The following is a 22,214-nucleotide window of genomic DNA, read 5'->3' on the forward strand; positions in this document are numbered from 1 at the left end:
TTTATAGAGTACAATGATTTCTTTTCTCATGTATCCAAAAAAAAAAGGGGGGAAAAAATTCAGGAATTTGCCCATTTCTTCCAGCAGAAAATGGGGTAAAAAAGGATAAGCCCAAAACCCCAACAGGAAAAGCTCTGTCATTACTTTGATTTTTTTTAAAGTTTATTTATTTTAATTTCCTTTTATTGTGCTTTTATTTTATGTTTCATTTTTTTTACTCTTCTGATTTTATTCACTTTTTCATGTTTTGTTTGTATTTTTTCCATACTCTCAAGTTTATTCTTTTTTTTCTACTCACAGTCACCTTTATTCCCTTACCGAAAGTGTTGTGGTGATCTGCCCTTCCCACAGCCTTCTTCCACTGTTGTCAGGCCACAGATTGAAAGAAAAACTTCAAAATCTATTTAAAATGAATTAGGCTTTGTGGTAAAACCGTGCAGTGGGTAATTTAGTTACAAGGACACTTATTTTTAAAGGGTTTCCATTAAGAAAATGATCAAAAGTGCTGGAGGGAACCACGCTGGGTCCTCGTTGCCTCTCTGGGGTCACCTTGGGGACCCTCCTGCACCCCCAAATCGAAATTATTGGATACTCTGCCCTCCCCAGCTGAGGAAGAAAAGTTGGGAAAGCTGGGAAAAGGGCCGAAAAGCAGATGGAGCTGGAGGGTGGAGCTGCAAGACAATTTCCCAGGAAAAAAAAACCAATAAGATAAACTAAAATAATTATTAATTCTTTAAATATTTACTGTTCTGGTTTTGCAGGACATCGGGGCCGGGAGGAGCCAGAAGAGGGGTGTTGAGAGAGAAAAGGTAATTGGGGGAGAAAGGTTTAATTATGGGGAGAAAATTTAATTGACTGGATTTTAATAAGGGGAGATTGTTTTAATTGGGGAGGAAATTTAACTGGGGCAGAAAACTCTAAGGAGGGAAGAAAGCTTTACTCGTAGAAGATTTTAATTTGGGGAAGGAAAGTATGATTGGGGAGAAACCTTTAATTATGGGGAGAAATGTTATTATTCAGTTAATTTTAATTAGAGGGAAAACTTTATTTGGGGAAGAAAACTTTAATGGAGGAGAAACGTTTGTGTGAGAAAAGTTTAATTATAAGACTAAAAGTTTATTGGGGAGAGAAAATTTAATGAGGAAGTTTGATCATTAGAAGAAAACTTCAGTTACGTGGGGGAAGTAAATTTAATTGTTAGGAGGAAACTTTACCTGTTTATTCTCCCTCGAATCCTGCTCAAAGAGATGCAGGAGCCTCTGTGGAAGCCTGTGCGGAGTTCAGAGGCTTTGGGAACAATTAAGGGGTATTTTACGAGAATTCTGAAGTATGTGCGGAGCTTTCAAGTATTTTGGAGGAATCCGAAGTATTTGAGGAGGTTTCTGTTATTTGGGGAGAATTCAGAGATATTGGGAAGGGAGAAATTCAGACCTATTCTGGGATAAATTCGGGCGTGTTTTGGAGTAATTATTCAGGAACGTCGAGACACGCGTGGGTCTCTGTCCGCACTTCCCTCCCAGCTCCAGTGTGCCCAAGGAGACCCAAACCCGCTGTTCAGCCACGAATTTGCCACCAGCAGATCCCCCGCTGCTCCAATCCCCGCCCGGGCTCGTGGCACTGAGATGCCGCTGCTCAGCCGGGCATGTCACGGGGGGAAATCTTTATAAAAAGGGGTTTTTTAGTCCACTGGGGCAATGTCTTGGGGGCCTGGTTGGGAACTGCGGGGCGGCCTCCGCGCGATGCCCGAGGACTGAGTGGCCCGGCTGGGAACACCCCGCTCGTCTCCGCCGCTCCAGCCGCTTCCCGGTTCCGGCTCTGCCGCCGCTCGGCCCCGGCCGGTCCCTCGGGGCTGCTCTTTGAGTGTCACGGGCCGGCGGGGACTCCTCGGTGCCGCTCATCGTCCCCTCACCACCCCCCCGGGGCCGCCCCGCTGATCTCTTGAGGCAGCTGTTTTATGTACCGGGAGGCACAAACGCCTTGTCGCAGATGTTTTATTCCGTATATTTTTTCGCTGTATTTTATTCTATTTACACCCCGTAGGTCCTGCCGTGCAGCTCCTTCAGTGACAGGCGGCAGCGGAGACTCCCCGGTGCGGTTCTTTTTTTTTTTATTATTCTTTGTATTGAATTCCGTTCAGGCTTCCCGTTTCTCGGCGCTGCCCTTCTGTCGCCGTCCAGTGATGCGGCTTTTTCGGGGACACCGAACATCATCCAACCTCCACGGTGCCATCCCGCTGCTCCCTTGGAAAAGCTCTTTTTAGATACGGAGCAGAGACCGCTCGGCGCAGGTTTTTATTCGATTTATTTTATTCTCTATATTTGGTTGCATTCACAGCTCGCCTGTCCCGCTGTGCAGCTCCTTCAGTGACACGGGACGGCCGGGACCCCTCCGTGCCGGTCTCCAGCCCCTCACACTCCCCGCTCCCTCGGGGCAGCTCTTTTAGATCCGGGCCGGCGGGGACCCCCCTAGCGCGGCTTTTTATTCTATTTATTTTATTCTCTCTGCTTAATTCTAGTCACACCTCGCCCTCCCCTCGGTGCAGCCCTTTGACGACACCCGACAGCGGGTCCCTCGGGGCAGCTCTTTCGGTGACTCGGGAACGCTCTTTTAGTGTATTTTATTCTACTCTCTATATTTTATTCCATTCACGCCTCCCGCGCCCCACCCGGGGCGACTATTTCACCGCCGCTACTCTTCGCTCATCCCACGGTGAAGTTCTTTTAGATATCGGGCGGCGGAGACTCCTCCGGTGCGGCTCTTTTACTATTTTTTATCCTCTGCATTTTATTCTACGCAGACCTCACCCCCCCATCTCGGGTCACTCCCGACAGGGCCCGTCCCGCGGTCAGTGTCGGCCGGGACCCCTCAGTGCCGATCTCTCTTCCATTTACTTCATTCTCTGTTCGTATTCGCACTTCGCTCGTCCCGCGGGGCGGCTCTTCAGAGACGTGGGCCGGCGAGGACCCCTCGGTTCAGCTTTTTGTCCTATTTACTTTATTCTATTGTCAGTAGTTTATTCCATTCCCACCCCGCCCGTCCCGCGGGGCGGCTCATTCAGTGCCACGGGCCGGCGGGGACCCCTCGGGGCGGCTCCCCCAGGGCCCTTCTTCTTCTCCTCCCCCCTCCTCCACCTTCCCCCTTCCCCCCTCTCTCCCAATTCCGCCCTCCTCCCTCTCTCCCTTCTCCTAATTCTCCTCGCCCTCCCCCTCGTCCTCCTGCTCTTCCGCCTCCCCGGCCTCCTCCTCCTTCCCCTCCTCCTTCTCCTTCCCCTTCTCTTCCCCCTCCTTCCCCTCCTCTTCCCCCTCCTCCATCCCCTCCTCTTCCCCCTCCTCCATCCCCTCCTCTTCCCCCTCCTCCATCCCCTCCTCCTCCTTCCCCTCCTCCTCCTTCCCCTCCTCCCCCGCCTCCTCCTCCTCCCTCCTTCCCCGCTTCCCGCTCTTACGTCTCCTCCTTCTCCTCCTCCTCCCCCCCAATCCCCCTCCTCCTCCCCCTCCTCCTTCCCCTCCTTCTCCCGCTCTTCCACCTCCTCCCCCTCCTCCTCCTCCTCCTCCCCCTTCCCTTCCTCCTCCCGCTCTTCCACCTCCTCCCCCTCCTCCTCCCCCTCCTCCTCCCCCTCCTCCTCCCTCTCCTCCTCCTCCTCCCCCTTCCCTTCCTCCTCCCGCTCTTCCACCTCCTCCCCCTCCTCCTCCCCCTCCTCCTCCCTCTCCTCCTCCTCCCCCTTCCCTTCCTCCTCCCGCTCTTCCGCCTCCTCCTCCTTCCCCTCCTCCCTCCCTTCTTCTCCCCCCCTCCTCCTCCCCCCGCTCTTCCGCCTCCCCCCGCTCTTCCGCCTCCCCCCGCTCTTCCGCCTCCTCCTCCTCCCCCCTCCTCCGCCTTCTCCTCCCCCCTCCTCCTCCCCCCTCCTCCTCCCTTCCTTCTTCTCCCCCCCTTCTTCTCCCCCCCTCCTCCTCCTCCCCCTCCACCTCCTCCCCCCTCCTCCTCCCCCTCCTCCTCTCCCCCGACAGGACAAGCGGGGGCTGCGGGGAGCCCCCCGTGCCCCCGGGTGCAGGCACTGGGGGGTCGTGTCCGTTGCCCCCCGCCCCGGATCGGTGGGGGAGAGGAACTCGAGGGGGGTGGGAATGGGAGCGGGTCCCCAAGAGCTGCTCAGGGTGGGAAAACAGAGGCCGGGGCTGAGGCTGGGGGGGGGGGGGGGGGGGTTCTCGAGGCTCTGATTGGCTGCTGTCCCACCCCCGAAGCTGGGACCCCTCAAAGGAGGGAGGAGAGGTTTTTTGGGGGACACTCAGCTCCTCCTGCTCCTGTGCAGAGGGGTCTGAAGGGATTTGGGGGGTCTCACCAGGGGGCTTTGCCCCAGGACACCCTGCCTCGGGCTCTGGGGATGGGAGGTGACGGATGCCTTGAGTCCCCCCTTTTTTCCATGCCCCTTCCTTGGAATTCCAGGACCTGAGGTGTCCTCATTGCAGCCTCCTCCCCACATCGCCCCCCAACACCCCTGCTGTCCCCACTGTCCCCTTGGGGCCCTGACAGCTGCCCTAGCGCTGTCCCTCGTACTGGGTGGGGAGTTGCCCCCAAGGGCTTTCTGGGGGGATGGTGCCTCTTCCCACCCCATCCCTGATGTCCCTGACGGGGCTTGACATCCCACTTTCCAATGCCTTGGTGGGTGGCACAGAGGGGACAGCCCGCTCGTCCCAGCCTGAACGGCATCTCTGGGAGCTGCAGAGGATCCTGTGCCCCCCGCCAGGTCACCCACCCCTCCGGGGTCCCCTCAAGGCAGGGACAGGTTTTGACAGCCCGGGGAGAGCTCACGGTCACACAGAGCCTGAAGAAAATGGGGCCGGGACAGACGCTCAGGGAGAATGTGAGAGCCAAAGGGAATGGATGTGGGAGCCAAAGGGGGTGGATATGGGAGCTGAGGAAGGGGATGGATGTGGGAGCTGAGGAAGGGGATGCAGGAGTCGGGAGGGGATGAGGCAGCAGGTGTCGCCATCGCCTGTCCAACAACCACCACAAATGAACGAGGCCCTTCCCTGGGTCTGCTCTCTGGTGTCTTCCAGCACCTGATCAACAGGGACACAAAACCCCTGACACCCTCCCACGTCCCCAGCCCACAGGTTTCTTCTCCCACCACTCACATGGCGTGTGTGTCCTACAGCTGCTTCCAGGGCTGCTGCAGCAGCACCTTTGGGGGGTCAGGGTTAGGGGGCCCTGAGAGCCCTGGATGCAGTCCCAGGTGAGCAAAGCCCCCCTGAGCACAGCCAGGGGTGTCCCCGCCCTGCTGCAGGGACAGACCCCTGACCCCAGCACCACCTCTGCCCTCCCCAGCTCTGCCCCTCCTGCCCCTCCCTCTGCACTGGGCAGAGGGCACAGGAAACATCTGCATCCCCCTCCAGCTTCCCAGCCCAGGAACAGCTTTGGAGCTGCAGCTGCTGCTCAGCACCCACAGCTGGGGCTGCGCTGGGGCTGCTTTTCTTTGCCCTCTTGTGCTGGGAGAGAGAAGGAGCCTTTCCCTGGTGCAGAGGCCCTGCCCAGGGCTGGGAAATGGTTCTGTGTGGGGAAGGCTGGTGGGTTCCAACCCCCCTGACCCACTGGGGGCCGGTGGGGGGAAGGGCTGGAGGGGCCCTTGGGAGGGGTTTGTGAGCTGCTGTCCCCCTACCCAGAGGGATCTACTGGAGCTTTGGTCCAAAACAGGCCTGGGGTGGGTGTGAGTAAAGACATCAGGGAGAGAGGAAAGGAGGGGAAAAGCTCTGAGGGAGAGATATTTCTGTGCCTCCATCCCCTTTTCCGACCTCTTTCCACCCCACACTTGGTTTTCACTGCAAAATACCTCAAGCTGCAGCCTGGAGCAGGAGGGATTTGGGGATGGGGGACAGGAACAAAATGCTGCATCAGTGAAACCTTATTAAACATTCAAGTATTTGGACAGGGAAAAACATTCTTTTTGGTCTTCCCTTTGCAAACATAGGCAGGGGATTCTCACCTGGAAAATCTTTACCTGTGGGGGAAGTACCAGGTGCAGGGGCTGGTAATAATTTTATTTACATTGGTGATGACAAGAACACCTGCTGGGCATTGATGTGGGGGGGGGGTTATTTAATTTTAGTAAGTACAGAAACCCTTTGCAGTTTCCAGTGACTCAACAGCAGCATCCACAGGTATTTCTAGTCTGTGTCAATTGGTCCTTGTTCTATTGAATTTTTTTTTCTTTTAAATATTGCACAAATCGCTCCTATGGGACCAGTTTTGCTTTGCTGAGGAGAGCTGTGACTGCCTGGGGGGGAGGGAGCACAGGAGCATCCTGGCAAAGCCCTGGGCTGCAGCAGCAGCTGTGCAGGCTCTGGGAGCTCGGGGTGTTATTCAAGCTCAGGTGGTGGCAGGAGGAGCTGAGGGTGCCCCTGTCCCCTCTGTGCCCCCCCAGGGGTGACAGCGCCTTCCCCAGCCCTTCCTCCCTGTGGGCTGGCCTTGCCCAGCTGCCAGGCTGTGGCTCCAGGTCTGGCTGGCCCCCGGAGGGGCTGGCACTGCCTCCTGCTCCAAAGCAGCGCTGGGACCCCAGGGCACGTTCATCCCCCTGGGCTCTGCCTTGCCCAGGGTGCCCTGGGTGGGGGCACAGCCAGGCTGGTGCTGAGGGTGTCCCCGGGGCTGGTGCTGAGGGTGTCATCGGGGTGGTGCTGAGGGTGTCACCGGGGCAGGAGTTGCTGGGACAGTCCCTGCCCCGTGCTCAGCACCACCCACACCCCACCCTGGCCTGGTTTAACCCTGGGGGCAGCTGATCCCTCCCAGCTGCTCACACACTCTGCTCCATGCTGGGCTGGGGGACACAATCCAAGGGAGAAAAATGCCAACCCCCCTGGGCTCAGATGGGACAGTTTAATAAAGAAAACAAACCCAAACCAGTCAAGGGATGCAGAAAGCCACAGGGGCTCACTCCCAGCTGCCCCAGGCCTTGTCAGGGCAGCAGCAGCAGCATCAGTTGTGTTGCTGCAGACATGGGGTGTGGGACACCCACTGGGTCAGGGGGTTCAGCTGGCCCAGCTGTGCCCCCTCCCAGGCACTTGTGCCTCCCCCAGGCTGCTCTCTGGGGCTGGGCTGAGGGGCAGGACAGGCCTGGGCACTGTGCCCTCCCTGCTCAGCCGTGGATGAAACCCCAGGGTGGCCCTGGGATGATCCGTTCCCAAAGAATGTGGCCTCAGCATTCCCAGCCTTCAGCTCTCTCATTCCAGACCCCATCCCACCCTCCCAATGCCCAGCCCACCCCTCACCTCCCCAGCTTCATTTCACCCCCCAGTCCACATCCCACCACACCCTGGCCCCATCCCACTTCATCCCAATGTTGTAGTTTGGGATTATTATGTAAATTCTCTCCCCTGCCACTTAACTGCCCAGGCCAGCGGTTAACAAAAGAAGCAGTTAACTGTTGATCGCTGGGGTGGGGGCAGGTTTGTCTCTTTTGGGTTTTTTTTTTGGATATTCTCGGGAGTCTTGGCTCGGCGGAACGGGGGAGTGGGGGCTCGAAGGAGGCAGGCTGCCCTGCTGGTTACTGCTGGGGTTTTTCCTGGCTGTCTTGCCGCTGTCCACCTCGGACTACTTTTTTTCGTGCCGCGCTGCTGCTGCTGCCTGCCTTGGATTTGCTGCTGGTTGCTCGTACCTTTCTGCTTCTTGGACGGGGAACACAGGGGGAAGAGACTGAGTCCATCTGAAAGCTCACTGCTCGTCTGTTTCGCTGGCGAGGGACTGAAACTCACTCTGCAGCCAGCCGGGCTGTGACAAGGACACTTAAGTATAACCTTTTCTCCCGGAGAAAAAACCTGCTGGGTTTTGTTGTTGTTTTGTTTCTTTTGGTTTGTTTTTTTTTCCCTCTCTTGTGGTGTTGGGGAAGTGGGTTGCACTAGTCTGTTTACATATATATATATATAGCAGTTATCCTTCTTGTATTAAAATTCCTTTTCTTAAATTTGATAAAGAGTGGTGTGATTATCGTGGAGGAGGCCCCTCCCCTGCTTGTGGGTAAAACATTTTGGTTTTTTTCCCCTCAAACCGAGACACCCAGCAATCCCAGACACCATCCCACCCATCGCAGTCCACATCCCACCCCTCCCAATCCAGATCCTACCATTCTAAGGGGTCTGGGTGGGCTGTGGGATCAAGTAATTTTGGGGAGGGATTGAGCCATTTTGAGGTGGGATCAAGACATTTTCACTGGGATTGTGTTGTTTTCAGGAGATAAGCAAAGGAGAAAAGTCCCCCAAATCCAACCAGGTTCCCCAAGTATCTTTCTGAACACCAACATCCCCTCCAATCCCATTAAAATGGACAGGCTTTAGAGATTATTGTTCCTTATTTTTATCCCAGTTTTGGGTGTTTCGAAGGAATGAAGATGAATCACAAGTAAAGCAAAGGCAAAAGAAAAGGATTTGCATGTTTGGTGTCATGTGAATATCCATGGGTGGGTGGAAGAGATTTTTTGGAGAAGTTTCCATCCCAGTATCTCCAAAATCTTGGTTTGTTCACCAATCCATAACCATTGGGATGCGGAAGACCCCCATGGACCACAGAGAACTAGAATCATGGAATTACTGAGGTTAGGAAAGACCTCATAGATCACCCAGTGTTGCTTGAGGCAACCAGAAGAAATGATGGGACGGAGCAGGTGAGATTTTTCTGAGGTCTAAAGTCACCAAATCCACTCTTCCCACACAATTTCTGACATCGGTCTATGTCCAGATGGATGTTATTCCCCCTGCCTTCACCCAAGTGCCCACAGGGAACCAGGAGGCGGTGGAATCCACAAGCCAGGTGTTTTCCCAATGGGGATCACTGGGAACGTGGCTCACCACGTCTGCTGCCAACACGGATCCTCCAAAGGGTGATGGAGTTGGAGCAGCGTACGAAGCTCTTCCCGCATCGGGGCATTTGTAGGGCTTCCCTTATTGGTGGGTCCGTTGGTGCCTGGTCAAGTTAAAGCTCCGGTTGAAGCTTTTCCCGCAGTCGGTGCAGTGGAAGGGCCTCTCCCCCGTGTGTGTTCGCTGATGGCTGAGGAGCCACGAGGTGGTCAGAAACCTCTTCCCACAGTCGGAACACTGATAGGGTCGTTCTCCGGTGTGGATCATCCGGTGACAGGTCAGCCTGGAGCTGTTGCTGAAACTCTTCCCACACTCTAAGCACTTGTAGGACTTAGCGTGGCTGCGCTGGTGGAGGATCAGGTGTGAGTTCCATCTGAAGCTCTTCCCACATTCCAAGCACTTGTGGGTCTGTTCCCTGGTGTGTTTCTTTTGATGGCAGATCAGGTCACATCTCCAGCTGAAGCTCTTCCCACATTCCAAGCACTCATAGGGCCGCTCACCCGTGTGTATCCGTTGGTGGATGAAGAGGTTGGAGGTCCGGCTAAAGCACTGCCCACATTCCAAGCACTTGTAGGGCTTCTCCCAAGGTGGAAACTGAACATGGATGACCAGATCAGAGCGCCAGGTCAAGCTCCGGCTGCCTGCCTTGCACAGCCTGGGCTCCTCCTTCTCAGAGCATCCTGGGCAGGGCTTAGAACTTCTCCTCCTGTGGGATCTCCGTGGCTTTTCCTCCCTGGTGACTTCCTGTGCCGTGGAGCCATTTAAAATGGCCTCTGCCACCAGGTTCTGCTGGGGGGATTTGTCCTCCGTGCTCCCCGTGCTCAGCTCAGGGCCTGGGGCAGGAAGGAACAAGGACAGGCAGGGCATTTGCCTCCGGCCCACAGGGAAGGCCAAGGACATCCCCCCAAACCCGGCCCCGGCAGGACGGCGTCGGCAGCGGGGCTGTCCTGCAGCCGGGGCCATGCTGGGCTGGAAGATGCAGCACAAGAGAGGGGCAAAGGGGCACTGACTTCCTCCTCACCTGCCTGGGGGGCCCGGGCCACCTTCCTCTTCCTCACAGTCTTCTCCTCCATCCTGACAAGGTTTGGGAAGGACAAATCCTGGTTTTAGGGGAAAAACAAGGTGTGAGTGCACTGGGTTGAGGGTTCCACCTGCCCAAGTCCATCTCTGGAATGCACTGGGCTTCCTGTGTCCATGTAAACCTTCAAAACACCATGTTCAGACCAAGGAAACCCTCCCAGGATCTCCTTCTCTTTGGCCTCCCCACAGAGTTCTGGGGGTCCCCTGCCTGTCTGGGCTGCTCGGGGTCTGTCTATTGGGGGTCCTCCCTCTCCAGGGTCCCCACCCTCTCCAGGCTGCCAGGGCTTCAGGACCCCCTGCCTGGCCATTCCCGGTTTTCCAGCCCCCACACCCCATTGTCTTTGATTCCAGGATCCTCCTGCCCCCTCTTTCCTGCCCATCCTGCCTCTCTCAGTCCCTGCATCTCCCTTTTCTTTGACCCTACGGACTCTCAGGCCCCTATTCCCAGCCATCCCAGCTCACCTCACCGACCAGCCCTTTTTCTTTGACTCCAGGAACCCTCTGATCCCACTTTCCCACCCATCCCACCTCTCCCAGACTCCATATTTCCATTTCCTTTACCCTGGCACCCCCTGGACTCCCCTTTTCTGTGCACAGGGACCTCCTGCACCCCCCAACCACCTCTCCCCACCCCTAGTCCTGCCTTTCCTTCACCTTGGGCTAATTCTGATCCTCCATTCCCAGGCCTCAGATGCACCTGCCCCACCTATTCCAGCCCTCACAGCCCTCTCTTTGCCTTGACCCTGTGACCCCCAGAATCCCCACTCCTGCATTTCCCAGACCACAGACTCACCTTCTTTGAACCCTGGGGGACCCATTGAACCCCTTGTTCTGGCCACTCTTGGTCTCCTAACCCCATGACTCCCCTTTCCCCGATATCTAGGACCCCTGGACCCCTCTTTCCTGGGCACAGGGTCCCCCTGGAACCCCCACCCCACTTCTCCAAGCCCCTACACCCCCTTTTTTTTGGCCATGCAACCCCTGAAAATCCCCTTCCCCAGCACTGTGTCCCCCCTGCACCCCCAAGATTCAGCCCAAAACCCCAAGATTCAGCCAAAAAAACCCTGTCAGGAGTTCCCCCTCTCTGGTCTCCCCACTTTGGTGTTCTGGGGGTCCCCCCTCTCTGGGGTCACCCGGTTTAGGGGTGCCAGGGGGGATTTGGGGCCCCAGGGTTCCCATCTACCCTGATTCTGCTTGGGGTGCTGGTCCCCAAAGGTCCTCCCCTCTCCAGGATGCTGGGGGTCCTGAGGGAGCCCCCTCTCCAGGCTGCCCGTTTGGGGGCTCCAGGGGGGTCCCTGAGCAGCCCAAGCAGAAGGTCAGAGGTGAAGTGACCCCCGGGACCCCCAGCACTCCTAAGAGGGACCCTGGAGAGGGAAGAATCCCAGAACCCCAAAGGGGTCAGATCACAGAGTGGAGGACCCCTGGCATTCCCGGGATCTCCAGCAGTCTGGAAAAGGCAGAACTCCAGAGAGGAGCCCCCAAAACACAAGGCACCCCCAACAGCCTGGACAGGGGTGATCCCCAGAACCCCAAAGTGGAGACAGCAAAGACAGCAAATTTCTGGGAGCGGTTTTGGAGGTGAATCTTGGTCGTTTCAATTTCTTTGGCCTTAATCTGTATATTTGGCAGGGTTTTTTTCCGAATCTTGATGGCTTGGGGTTTTATGGGATCTGTGCCAGGCGCCTCCATTTGAGGGGATGGGAAGATCCCAGGATTTTCCAGCATCCAGGGATGCTCCCCAGGCAAAGCCCTTTTTGGGGTGACTCCCTTTGTTCCCCACACTGTGGTTGCCCCTCACTCTCCCACACCGTTCCCTTTTCCAAGAACATCAACCCCAATTTCCTCCTTTCAGCCTCTAGGAGAAAAACAAGAAATAAATCCCAGTTTTCAGCTTTTTAGGGCTGCCCACATGTCTCAGCTTCAGATCTCTGTTTCAGTTGTCATTTTGAGATCCCAGTTTGGTGCTCCTGAGGTGGTTTGAAGGGACTGGGAGGCAGTTTAGGGAGGGTTTAGGGTGGTTTGGGGATTTTGAGGAGGTTTGGGGTGGTCTGAGAGGGGGCCTGAGGGGAGGTTGAGGGATTTGGGCATGTGTGGGTGCTCTGGAAGGGGGTTTGGCTCATCCTGCGGTGGTTTGGGGAGCCTGGGAGGGGATTTAGGGGAGTCTGGGGATGGTTCAGGGGGTCCTGGGAGAGGTTTGGGGGTCTGGGAGGGAGTTTAGGGGATCTCTGGGGTGTTTGGGTGAGCCCGGGGTGTTTCAGGGGCTCCGGAGTGTTCATGAGGGGATTTGGGGCATCCTGGGGGGTCGGGGGAGCTTGGGGGGGGCGGGGGGGGTTCTGAATTTCAGGGGTGTTTTTTTAGGGGGCGCTTGGGGTTCCAGTCGGGATCTGGGGGGTCCTGAGGAGAATTGGGATGGGGGGAGGGACTTACCCGGCTTCTTCACCTTCCCGGCCAACACGGCCTCGGGGAGGTCCCGGGGGTCTGTGGGGGGTGGGTGGTATCGTGAGGGACCCCCAAAACCCGCCCCGAGTACCCCATCCCCCCCAATTCGGCGCCATTGTCTCACCTCCCCGCTCAGCGCACCCGAGTCCCGCCCTCCGTCTGTGCCGCCTCTGATTGGCCGACGCACCTGCTCGTCACCACCCGCAGCCAATCAGCGCCTAGAGATGCGGCGGCTGCAGCGGGACCCGGAGTCCCCACCATTTTAAGATTGTCGTGTACTACAACTCCCGTCATGCATCGCTGTCCAATTGGAGTCCTTTTCTCGCCGGGACTACAACTCCCATCACCCCCGGCGGCCTTTTTAAGCCCTCTAAAAGTCGGGTTTGCAGCCCCCCACCCCCCCGCGGACCCCAAATCCTCTCCCTGGACCCCCATGTGCCACCTCGGACCTCAAACTGCCCCAGAAGTGTCCCCAGGACACCCAAATGCCACCAAACCTTGCCGAGATCCCTCTATTCCATTCCAGCCCCCCCACCTCCCGCTTTCCCACGGGGCCCTTTTCCGGGATTTGGGGCACCAAGGGGGGCACTTGGGGGCCAAGGGGGATTTGGGGGCACTTGGGTATTGTAGAGTTTCGGTGGAATCGGCGGTTTTATGGGGGATTAAAGTGATTTGAGATGGAATTAAAGAGGATTTGGGGTGGGATCAGGAATTACAGGTGAAATCAGTGGAATTTTAGGGTAAATTAAGGAGATTTTGGATGAAATCAGGGAGATTTTAGGTGAAATCTTAGGAATTATCTGTGCATTTAAGGGATTTTGGAATGGAATTACGAGAATTTTCAGTGGCTTTAAGAGAATTTTCAGAAGATTGAGATTTTGGGGGGAAATTAAGGGAATGTAGGGTGGAATTAAGTGAACTTTGTGTAAAATTAAGGAAAATTTCGTGGAATCTTGGAAACTTGGGGTGAAGTTGGAAGGATTTGAGATGAAATTCTGGGGGTTCCAGGAGGTATTAAGGGACTTTTGAGTGGAATTAAGGAATTTGGGGTGGAATTAGGAGGCTGGATGGTACCAGAAGAAATGATGGGATGGAGCAGGTGAGATTTTTGGGGGTGTAAAGTCAACACATCTGCTCTTGCCAAGGAATTCCCAACACTGCTCTGTATCCTGATGGATGTTCCTCCCCCTGTGTTCCTCATGGTCACAGTTATGGCCATCTCAGGGGTTTGATCACCTCAGAGTCGTGGTTGTGTCATGTCCTCTCATGGCCAAATGGTCAGTGTCCTCTCATGGGTTTGATGACATCATGCTCACGATCATTTCACGGTCACCTCATGGTCACGATCATCTTTTGTTCATGACCCTCCAGTGGTTGGGGCTGGAAAAACCCTCTGAGGTCATTAATCCAACTCCAGCTGCAGGGAAATACTACTTTATTAACAGCTAATAACTACAAGCAGCAAGGAAAGCCAGAGGACCAAGAGCTCCAATACCCTCAAGAACCCAAACATCCCAAGCAAATCAAGTAAGCCCCCTTAACAGAAGCCTTAACTGTTTATATATCATCTTTCTCTCTGTCCATGCTCACATATATCACTTTTAATTGGCTAAAACTCTTTGTTCACTCATCTTGACTCAAGTCCTGGCAGGTGGCTGATATCTCTCTCTGTGCTGGCAGTTCTCAAGCTTTGTGCTTAGCAATTCTCAAAACATATCTTGTTATTTTGCAGGTGTTCTTCCTCCTCTCTGGTTTCCCACGCCATAATTAAACCCACTCAAGGTCAAGGCTGCCAGCAGCCCAGACTTCATCCTCAATTCCCCCTTTCTGTTTTAGTGTCACAAAACACTTTATACTCTGTTATTTCTTGAGTTGCTGCCTGCAATTCTGCATTGTTTTTGTATATTGGTTTAGATTCATGCAGCACATTCCTTCAAAATCCTGAGGCCCATGTCCCTGTGCTAGAAGCGAAAAATCAATGGCAGCTCAGTTTTGAAGAGTGGCGTGGGGTAACGTACACTATCGACATCTCTTGCTAATTGATATAAAGTTGAAGAGGTTTTCTTTGCTTGCTTAGTTATCCAACATGCCTTTCTATTCAATGTTTCTGAAGCTTTGCCTGCCGCTACTCCAGGAGCAAAGAATGAAGCTGCTATCACTTCACCACGATTCTCTAACCATATATCACTTTGACAATTAGATGCTGCTCTTATGTTGCATTTGTATCATGTATGCATGTGAAGCTGAGTATGATTTAGTTAGAGTTTCTGAGTTCGTGTCAAGGGTCCTAAATGACCAATAGTATAGGGTCTTCCTTTTGTTTTTCCAGGAATCCCTGGCCTGGCTCTGTTTCCACAAATGAGAAACAGGCCACTGTTACAAATATATTTGTAAATCTAATCGTGGAAGTAGTTATGCTAAGGTTTACGGGGTTTAACTGGGCCTGAGGTGGGGTAACTTGAAACAGTAGTGGGGTCCTGGAAACTGTTGGGAATTTGCTAGGAACAGCAGGACAATAATCAAAGGGATTAGTGAAGTAAATAGAACCTGAGGAAGAAAACAAACTGTTGCTTAAAGATAAGATTAGAATCAACATATGTAAGGGGATTTGCAAATGGTCTGGTGGTGGGAGTCTAATTAACCAGTATCCTGTGTTAGACGAGCATGGTAGATTTTTAACCCTTGGAGACGGACATCAATTGTATATGTATAACCTATGTAACTGATTTATGGACGAGACCGTGTGTCTTTGTGCACGTACAACGCTGTAGAAAAGGTATAAAAGCTGTCTTCAAGAATGGCTCGTTGGAACCCTGGCTTAGGACACTAGTCCCCAGGTTTCCCGGGCCCAGCAAATAAAGCACCGCATAAACTGGCATTCTGTCGGTTTGTGTTCTCCTTTAAACGGGCAACACCACGAGGTAACTGTTTTGCAACAGCAACTCCTGGAGGAGGATGTGTTTTATCATGTCCTAGGTGTTTACACCAGGCAGAATGATTCTGGTAAAGAGGAACATCAGAGGAAACATCTTGGAGAATTATTCCACCCCTCTTTCTGTGTATCATGACCTTTAGCACAGTTAAAGTAAATGCGGCCTTCACCTGACAAGCTCCCCAATATGGCTAATCCTTGGGGTTCTGCTGCAGGTGGGAGGTTATCATCCCACACATCCCAATTGTCTGTACAAACTTGCATGTTCGTGCAGATGCCCTTTGCTATGGAATTGTTTTGGGTAGTGTTTGCTTCACTGCCATTTATCAGAACTCCCACCATGCAAGTATGAAAGGGCTGTTCAGGTTGTGCAAGTGAGGCACAGAAGGTAGTTTGATTTAAGGCTTTCATTAAGGTCACCCAGACATTCCTACTGTTCCATGGGATCAAATAGTGCAGTTTCAGGTTCTGTTCAGGTTCTGGTTCGGGTTGCCTTGGATCACTCTTAGGCCCATAGCAGGATGCACACACCTGGCAGGAACCCACCAGGGTCGGCATCTGTGGAAACACAAGCATACCCGTGTCCCCAGGTAATGGGCTCCCACAGATCGTCCCACTCTTAAGTCTGCAGGTTGTCCCACTCTTAAGTCTGGCCTTAGGCTGTAATTCATCTTTGGCTCCCAGCAATTGATAAGAAATGTGTTCAGATTACAGGATTTTCTGCATCGGAGGGCACTGTGACTGCTTTCTATATCCATTCTGTGGTGTTTCTCTACGCATTCCCCCTTTCTGTTTTTCAAGCATGTGCTTAAGGGTCTGATGCATCCTTTCGACTACGGCTTGCCCTGTTGGGGAATGTAGGATACCTGTAACATGAGAGATGCCCCAGTGGTCAAGGAAGTTAGTGGTTTTACTTGCAGCATACCCTGGGCCATTATCAGTTTTAATGAGATGGGGAACACCCAAAGCAGCAAAAGCCTCACGTCAAAGTGCAATGACCTGTGTGCTCTTCTCACCGGTATGAACTGAGGCCCACAGTGCAGTCAAGTGGGTGTCAACCAATACATGGACTTATTTGAGGTGATCAAATTCCGGCACGTGTCACATCCGTCTCCCAAAGCTGTAAACTTTGCAAATCACAGGGATTTAACACTTGGTGAGGGTAAACGCGTGACATTGGCAGTCTCCACAAGAAGCAACAATGTCTCTCACCTGACCACTTGTAATGCGAAACTGACGCTGCAAAGCGAGCACACTCTGACTAAAAAAGGCATGAGAAGACAATGCCTGTTGACAAGTATCTGGTACTGGGGCAGCTCACGCAGGGGCATGTGTCAGCCCATGCATTGCCCTCATAAATGAATCCAGAAAGGCCAGTGTGGCTATGGATGTGCAGAACATAATAGGGCTCTGTTCTACTCTGTAATTCATGCCATAAAAGCTTTAACAAGTAAAACAAGTCTGATTGTTTACCTCCGTCAAGACTGCACGATCTAAGTGTCGCAGAACACCTGCCACACAGGCAGAGTCAGTTAAAGCAACAGAAGAAAAATATTGGAATGCCATAGCTGTAGCATGTAGTTCCACTAATTGAGGAGATCCATCCTCTTGGCCCACTAATTCGTGCCATTAACCTTGCTCTTTCTGTGTAACTATTGCTTTTCCTGTCTTCCCAGAGCCATCAGTGAATAACGTGACCCCTCTGACAGGACAGAGGAAAACAAAGGTTTCTCTATAACATGCAGTTCTAATTCCAAGCAAAGCTGCAAAACCTTGTGGGAGGGCATGTGAAACAAAACCTCCCTCGCAAAATGCAGCAATGCTAATTGTAGATTGGAGCTGCAGGCTAATCACCGCTCCAGGAAATCCTGATGCATAAGTAGAATGATATTCTGTGTATCGGGGCCAGTAAGCTGTAGACACTGATGCCGGCCTTTACAGATCACCCCTGCAATGAGTTCAGTGAGGGTACTCACGGTCTTACGTGGTTGATGGGGCAGAAAAAATCACTCAGTGAAATGCAAGTGGTCTTTCCCCCAGGCATCCCACTGCCCTAACAAGCCAATAATGCGGTTAAGATCAAAAGCAACATACAAATTAAGAGGATGATCTTCTACAATACAGAATGCCTGTTGTGTTTCTGTTGCTCTTTCAACTGCCCAAAGAGCAACTTGTGCTTCTGTAGTTAAAGTTTGAAGAGACAGAAAGTCAGTGTCACCCTTTAACAACGGAAACAGAGGTGCCAAGTGAGTAGGAGTTAGCCCAAGCAAGGGACGTAACCAGTTAATTGTCCCCAGAAGTTTCTGCACATCATTCAATGCTTTACCTCATGAGAAATCTGAATAGTTTGTGGTTGTATATTCTGATCCAAAATTTTAACTCCTAAATATTTCCATGGAGCCTGGGTCTGTATTTTTTCTGGGGCAATTTGTAAGCCATAAATCTGCAGTGAACATTCCTCGACTGGCGTAACCTGACACAATTGCAATGCAGTTGAAGCAGTGACAAGAGTATCTTCCATGTAATGGTAACAAAACACCTGTGGGAATTGTTCCCAAACGTCTGACAAAGCTTGAGCTACATACCACTGACAAAGGGCGGGGCTATTTCTCATGCCCTGTGGCAAAACGGTCCATTGGTAATGCTTACAAGGTGCCTGATGGTTAATTGCTGGGACAGAAAAAGCAAACTTTTCAACATCATCAGGATGCAGAGGGATAGTAAAAAAGCAATCCTTCAAATCAGGAATGTAAATATCCCAGCCAACAGGAATCATAGCAGAGGATGGCATGCCAGGTTGTAAGGACCCCATAGGTTACCCAGTTTATATGCCTCAGGTCATGAAGAAGCCTCCACTTCCCTGATTTTTTCTTAATAACAAACACAGGAGTGTTCCATGGGCTATGGAAGGGTTCTATATGATGCTGCTCTAATTGCTCTTGCACTAACTGATGGAAGGCAAGCAATTTCTTCTGAGATAGGGGCCACTGATCCTTCCAGACAGGAGTGGTAGTTAGCCACTGCAATCTAATTGTAGGTTGGTGTCCTGGGTTAAGATGGCAAAATGCCAACTGCCTAATACAGAGTCAAAGTCTCCCTCCCCCTGCCGAGAGAAGGGAGAAAGAAAAAAAATTGTAGGGGCTAAGATCTAAACTTAAACTAATTATATATATTTATATAGAAAGGACAAAATTAAAAGAATATAACAATATAACACACACTTACACAAGTTAGAGATAACAACAATTTTCTACTTCCCACCAAAACCACATTTCATTACTCTAGATTCATAAGCACCCCAAAAGACACCCAGCAAAGAACAGAAAGAATAACCATAAAATGTTTCTACTTCCCTGAACTCAAACAAAATGCAAAGTAGTGGTGGCTGCAGCAAAGCCCAGCACAGCAGAACAACGGCAGCCTGTCCTGCCTCTACTGCAATTATGATGCCAACTGAGAGAACACTTCTACTCTACTGTATTTATATCTCAGGTTTGCGTCATCTGGTATGAAATATTTCTTTGGTTACTTAAGTCAGGTGATACCTGTCTCTCCCAATCTATGTGGATTCTCTGAGCCTGCTAAATTGAGGCCTAGCTAAAACTAAAGCCAAAATGACCACAGTCAGGTTTTTTCCCTCATGCACAGTGACCCCTAGAAAAAAATCCCTCTGTTCAGTTCCAACAGACACCCCCCACATGCTCAGCATGTCTCTCCCCCCCAAATTCAATGGTTCCATGACCACAAAGGGTCATGTTGTTGCTACCTGCCCATCAGGGTTCACAAATCGGACAGAAAATGTGCTCTGAAAGCTTTGAGCAACACCCCCAACACCAGCAAGCACAGATCCCGCTGCTACTCTAGGCCAGTATTTTGGCCAGTCCTTCTGTGAGATGATAGTCACATCAGCACCAGTGTCAATCAAGCCCTTGATCTGTATGTTTTCTGAATTTCCATGTGTGAGTGTGAGCACACAACTCAGTGTTGGTTTGTCCGCAGTGACGGCTCTTGTCCAGAGTACTTATGCAGCACCTGTGGACCCAAAAGCTCCTGAACCTGCACCTGAGGGTCTGCTACAGGGACTTTAGCAACAAAAGGTGTGCTATTCCGCTCCCTTTTGGGATAATCACCGGGGGGAAGGAGGGGGTCCACACAATAGTTTGGATTTGTCCCGTATAATCTGCGTCAGTAACACCGGGCCAAACAAAAAGGCCTTGTATGGTAGCACTAAAACATCCCACGAGTAAAGCACTCAATCCATATCCCAGTAGCCTGTGTGCCTTTAAGGGTACCTCATGCACTTTGCAGTCTGTGATCATAGTCACTGTTGTTGTGGCAACATCCAGTCTATCTCTTCCAGTGGTTCTTGGGATGAGTCTGCCACATAAGCTTTGGTCTTGGGGGTAGTTTGTGTTTGAGCATGATTCCCCTGTGTGCTCAGCTTCCCATTTCCCGATGCCAAGCACGCCTGTTCCAGCTGAACCTGAAAAGGAACCTTGGACTGACAGTGCTCAGCATAATGTCCTGGTTTATGGCATTGTGCACAAACGACACTTGCAAAGCCTTTGAGAGGCCATACCTTTTTAAAATGTCCAGTCTGTCCACAGGTAAAACAACTGTTTTCAGGCCATACTGCAGCAACAAAGGACTTCGTGAGAGAGTCCATCTGATGAGTATCACTGCTTCCTTTTGAACAGGCTTCAAACATGTCCACTAAGCTGGCAGTCACAGGAAGCCACATCAAAGCACGTTTACAATCCTCATGAGCATTATCTCTGGCTACTTGCAACCAAAGGGCCTCTCGAGCTGGGGGATTGAACACTTGTTTCTCTATAGCATCACGAAGTCAGTCCACAAACATGACATATGATTCATCAAGTCTCTATTTATGGATGGCCAAGACTGTTTGGGCTTTCCTGTGTCAGGTACCAACAGTAAAGCTATCACCAATCTCCATGTTGTCAAGCCATTTGTGGCGACAGAGTCCCCTCTAGTAGCAGCCTCAGTTAATGCATATCCTGCATTTTGCCATGTGTCTATGAAGAATGCTGTTTGAGAGTTTGCCTCTATGCCGTTCCTTTTGCACCAGACTAATAGTTCTCTGAGTGCATGTTCTTCAAATTTCACTCTATGTTTCTCTAATATTTTAGTTAATATAGTTACTATCGACTTCTCCTCTATACTCATGTGCACACCCATGATTGTATTCTCAACAGCTCACCTGCTTTCCCAGGTGTCTGCAAGTGTTGTCTGGACTTCCCAGCTCCATGGCCTGCTGGTGTCTGATCTGCTGAGCTCTGCCACTACCCATTCTAGGTCCGTGGCTTTCTTCCACACAGTTCTAGGTCCACGGTGGCTTTTCCAAACAGCAAGGTATTTATTTTCCAGCATGGGGAGGGGCTGGCCAGTTACCACTGGACATCCAGATCCCAAGTGTCAGGGAAAAGCAGGGTAATTTATACAGTTTTTAAACAAAGTTACAACGTCTTAACATACATATTCATATAACTTTGACATCTAATTATCATAATAGGTGAAGTTTAAGTGGAGCCTAAGGCAGAGCCTTCTCAAACCTTCTTTTGGTAGGGTTTTCAGGGGGTCATTCCGGCCTTCAGCCTCACTTTTGGGGCCTTCTGCTTCTCTTCCTCACTTTGAACTTTTCAGCTTTCTTTGTTAGCCTGACTCAAGTGCTAACACTTGTAGATCTTCTTGACTCATGTCCTCCCTATCTTCTCTGAGTGTCTACCTAATGATTTCTGGGGTGCTTGAAGTACACTCCTAACACCATCTATTCAGTCAGGACAGAACAAGTTATCAAAGTTTCACGCAGTAATTTGCAGAGCAAGGCACTAACATTACAACTTTTTAAGGCCTTGCTCTTGTTTCAGTCCTGCTTTTCTTAGGACTTATGAATTCTTTTGTCAAATTCTAAAGGCAAAGGATTTTGGTAGGTATGCATCATTGCTTATATTATTTGTGTCTTCTTGACTATGATGTAGTTAGTTGACAGTACTTGAGATGACTCTTTTTAGTTGGCATGCAGGGGTCACTGTTGAATAAGAGGCATCATGGGAACTTATGTTGTCTCTCTGCTTTAGCTATAGGCAAGGCTTGAGTACATGACACAGGTGTCTCTTATACCTCTTGCATCTCTTGACAAATTTTGCTTATTTGAGTTTTAGGAGTGTTTTCCATAATTCACCACTCAGTTAAGTTTTATAAGGAGTGTGCAATTTTGCAAATCTCAGGCATTTTTCAAAGGGATCTCGAATTTTAGAATTCTTACATTTTGACAATATAAAAAGAGATTCAGCATTTATAATATAAAGCAATTAACTGCTTGCCACAGGCAAGGTGTGTTTGGAGTTTTTGCAATGTCAAACAACATCTTGGCACTACTAATTGCTCCCCACACAGTGCTTGCATTCTCTGAATAGATTCTGGCTTCATCGAGGACAGGCCATCCCGCCACAGCCTGTCCCTTGACTGCAGTCAAACCTTCTTCCTTTCACGGAGTGACTGCGCAGAAGTCTCTTGCCTCCATGTATAAAAGCATTTTTTTCAATGCCAAACTGTGTATGTGTATGTTAACATGTGAAATAACAATGGCATCTTCACATATTGTGAGCTATACTATGAGTTTCTAAAAAGATCACTTAAGTGAAAGGAATCCAAGAGCATGAAGAAAGTATCCAGGACATGACTGGAATTCATTTAACTAGCTAAACAAGATACAAGCTAAAGAAATAATTTAAATAACTTAAACAAGCTATTAAGTTATAATGGTTATGATGTTACCAGTTCATCTCAATTATTGTAGGCTTGCTGTAAGCCAAGGTCTATGAGAGAGTCCATCAAATCAATCTTGCAGCTACAGTGTTGCAAACTAGCTACTTTCTTGTCTTCTAATTCAGGACTTGTTTTCTACAGTT

General features: G+C 51.2%; 1 protein-coding gene across 1 annotated transcript; it reads right to left on the bottom strand.

Annotated features, from left to right (window-relative positions):
* Positions 1 to 7,708: 7,708 nt before the first annotated feature.
* LOC139684153 (zinc finger protein 239-like) lies at positions 7,709 to 12,506 on the bottom strand. Its single transcript, XM_071579754.1, has 3 exons — positions 12,475 to 12,506; positions 9,853 to 9,931; positions 7,709 to 9,664 (listed from the first exon to the last, which is right to left on the bottom strand). The coding sequence occupies exons 2-3, from the start codon at positions 9,902 to 9,904 to the stop codon at positions 8,916 to 8,918; spliced, it is 801 nt and encodes a 266-aa protein (XP_071435855.1). The 5' UTR covers positions 9,905 to 9,931; positions 12,475 to 12,506; the 3' UTR covers positions 7,709 to 8,915.
* Between the last annotated feature and the right edge of the window lie 9,708 nt (positions 12,507 to 22,214).

This window comes from Pithys albifrons, chromosome 32 (assembly GCF_047495875.1).
Source record: "Pithys albifrons albifrons isolate INPA30051 chromosome 32, PitAlb_v1, whole genome shotgun sequence".
NCBI classification, from domain to species: Eukaryota; Metazoa; Chordata; class Aves; order Passeriformes; family Thamnophilidae; genus Pithys; species Pithys albifrons.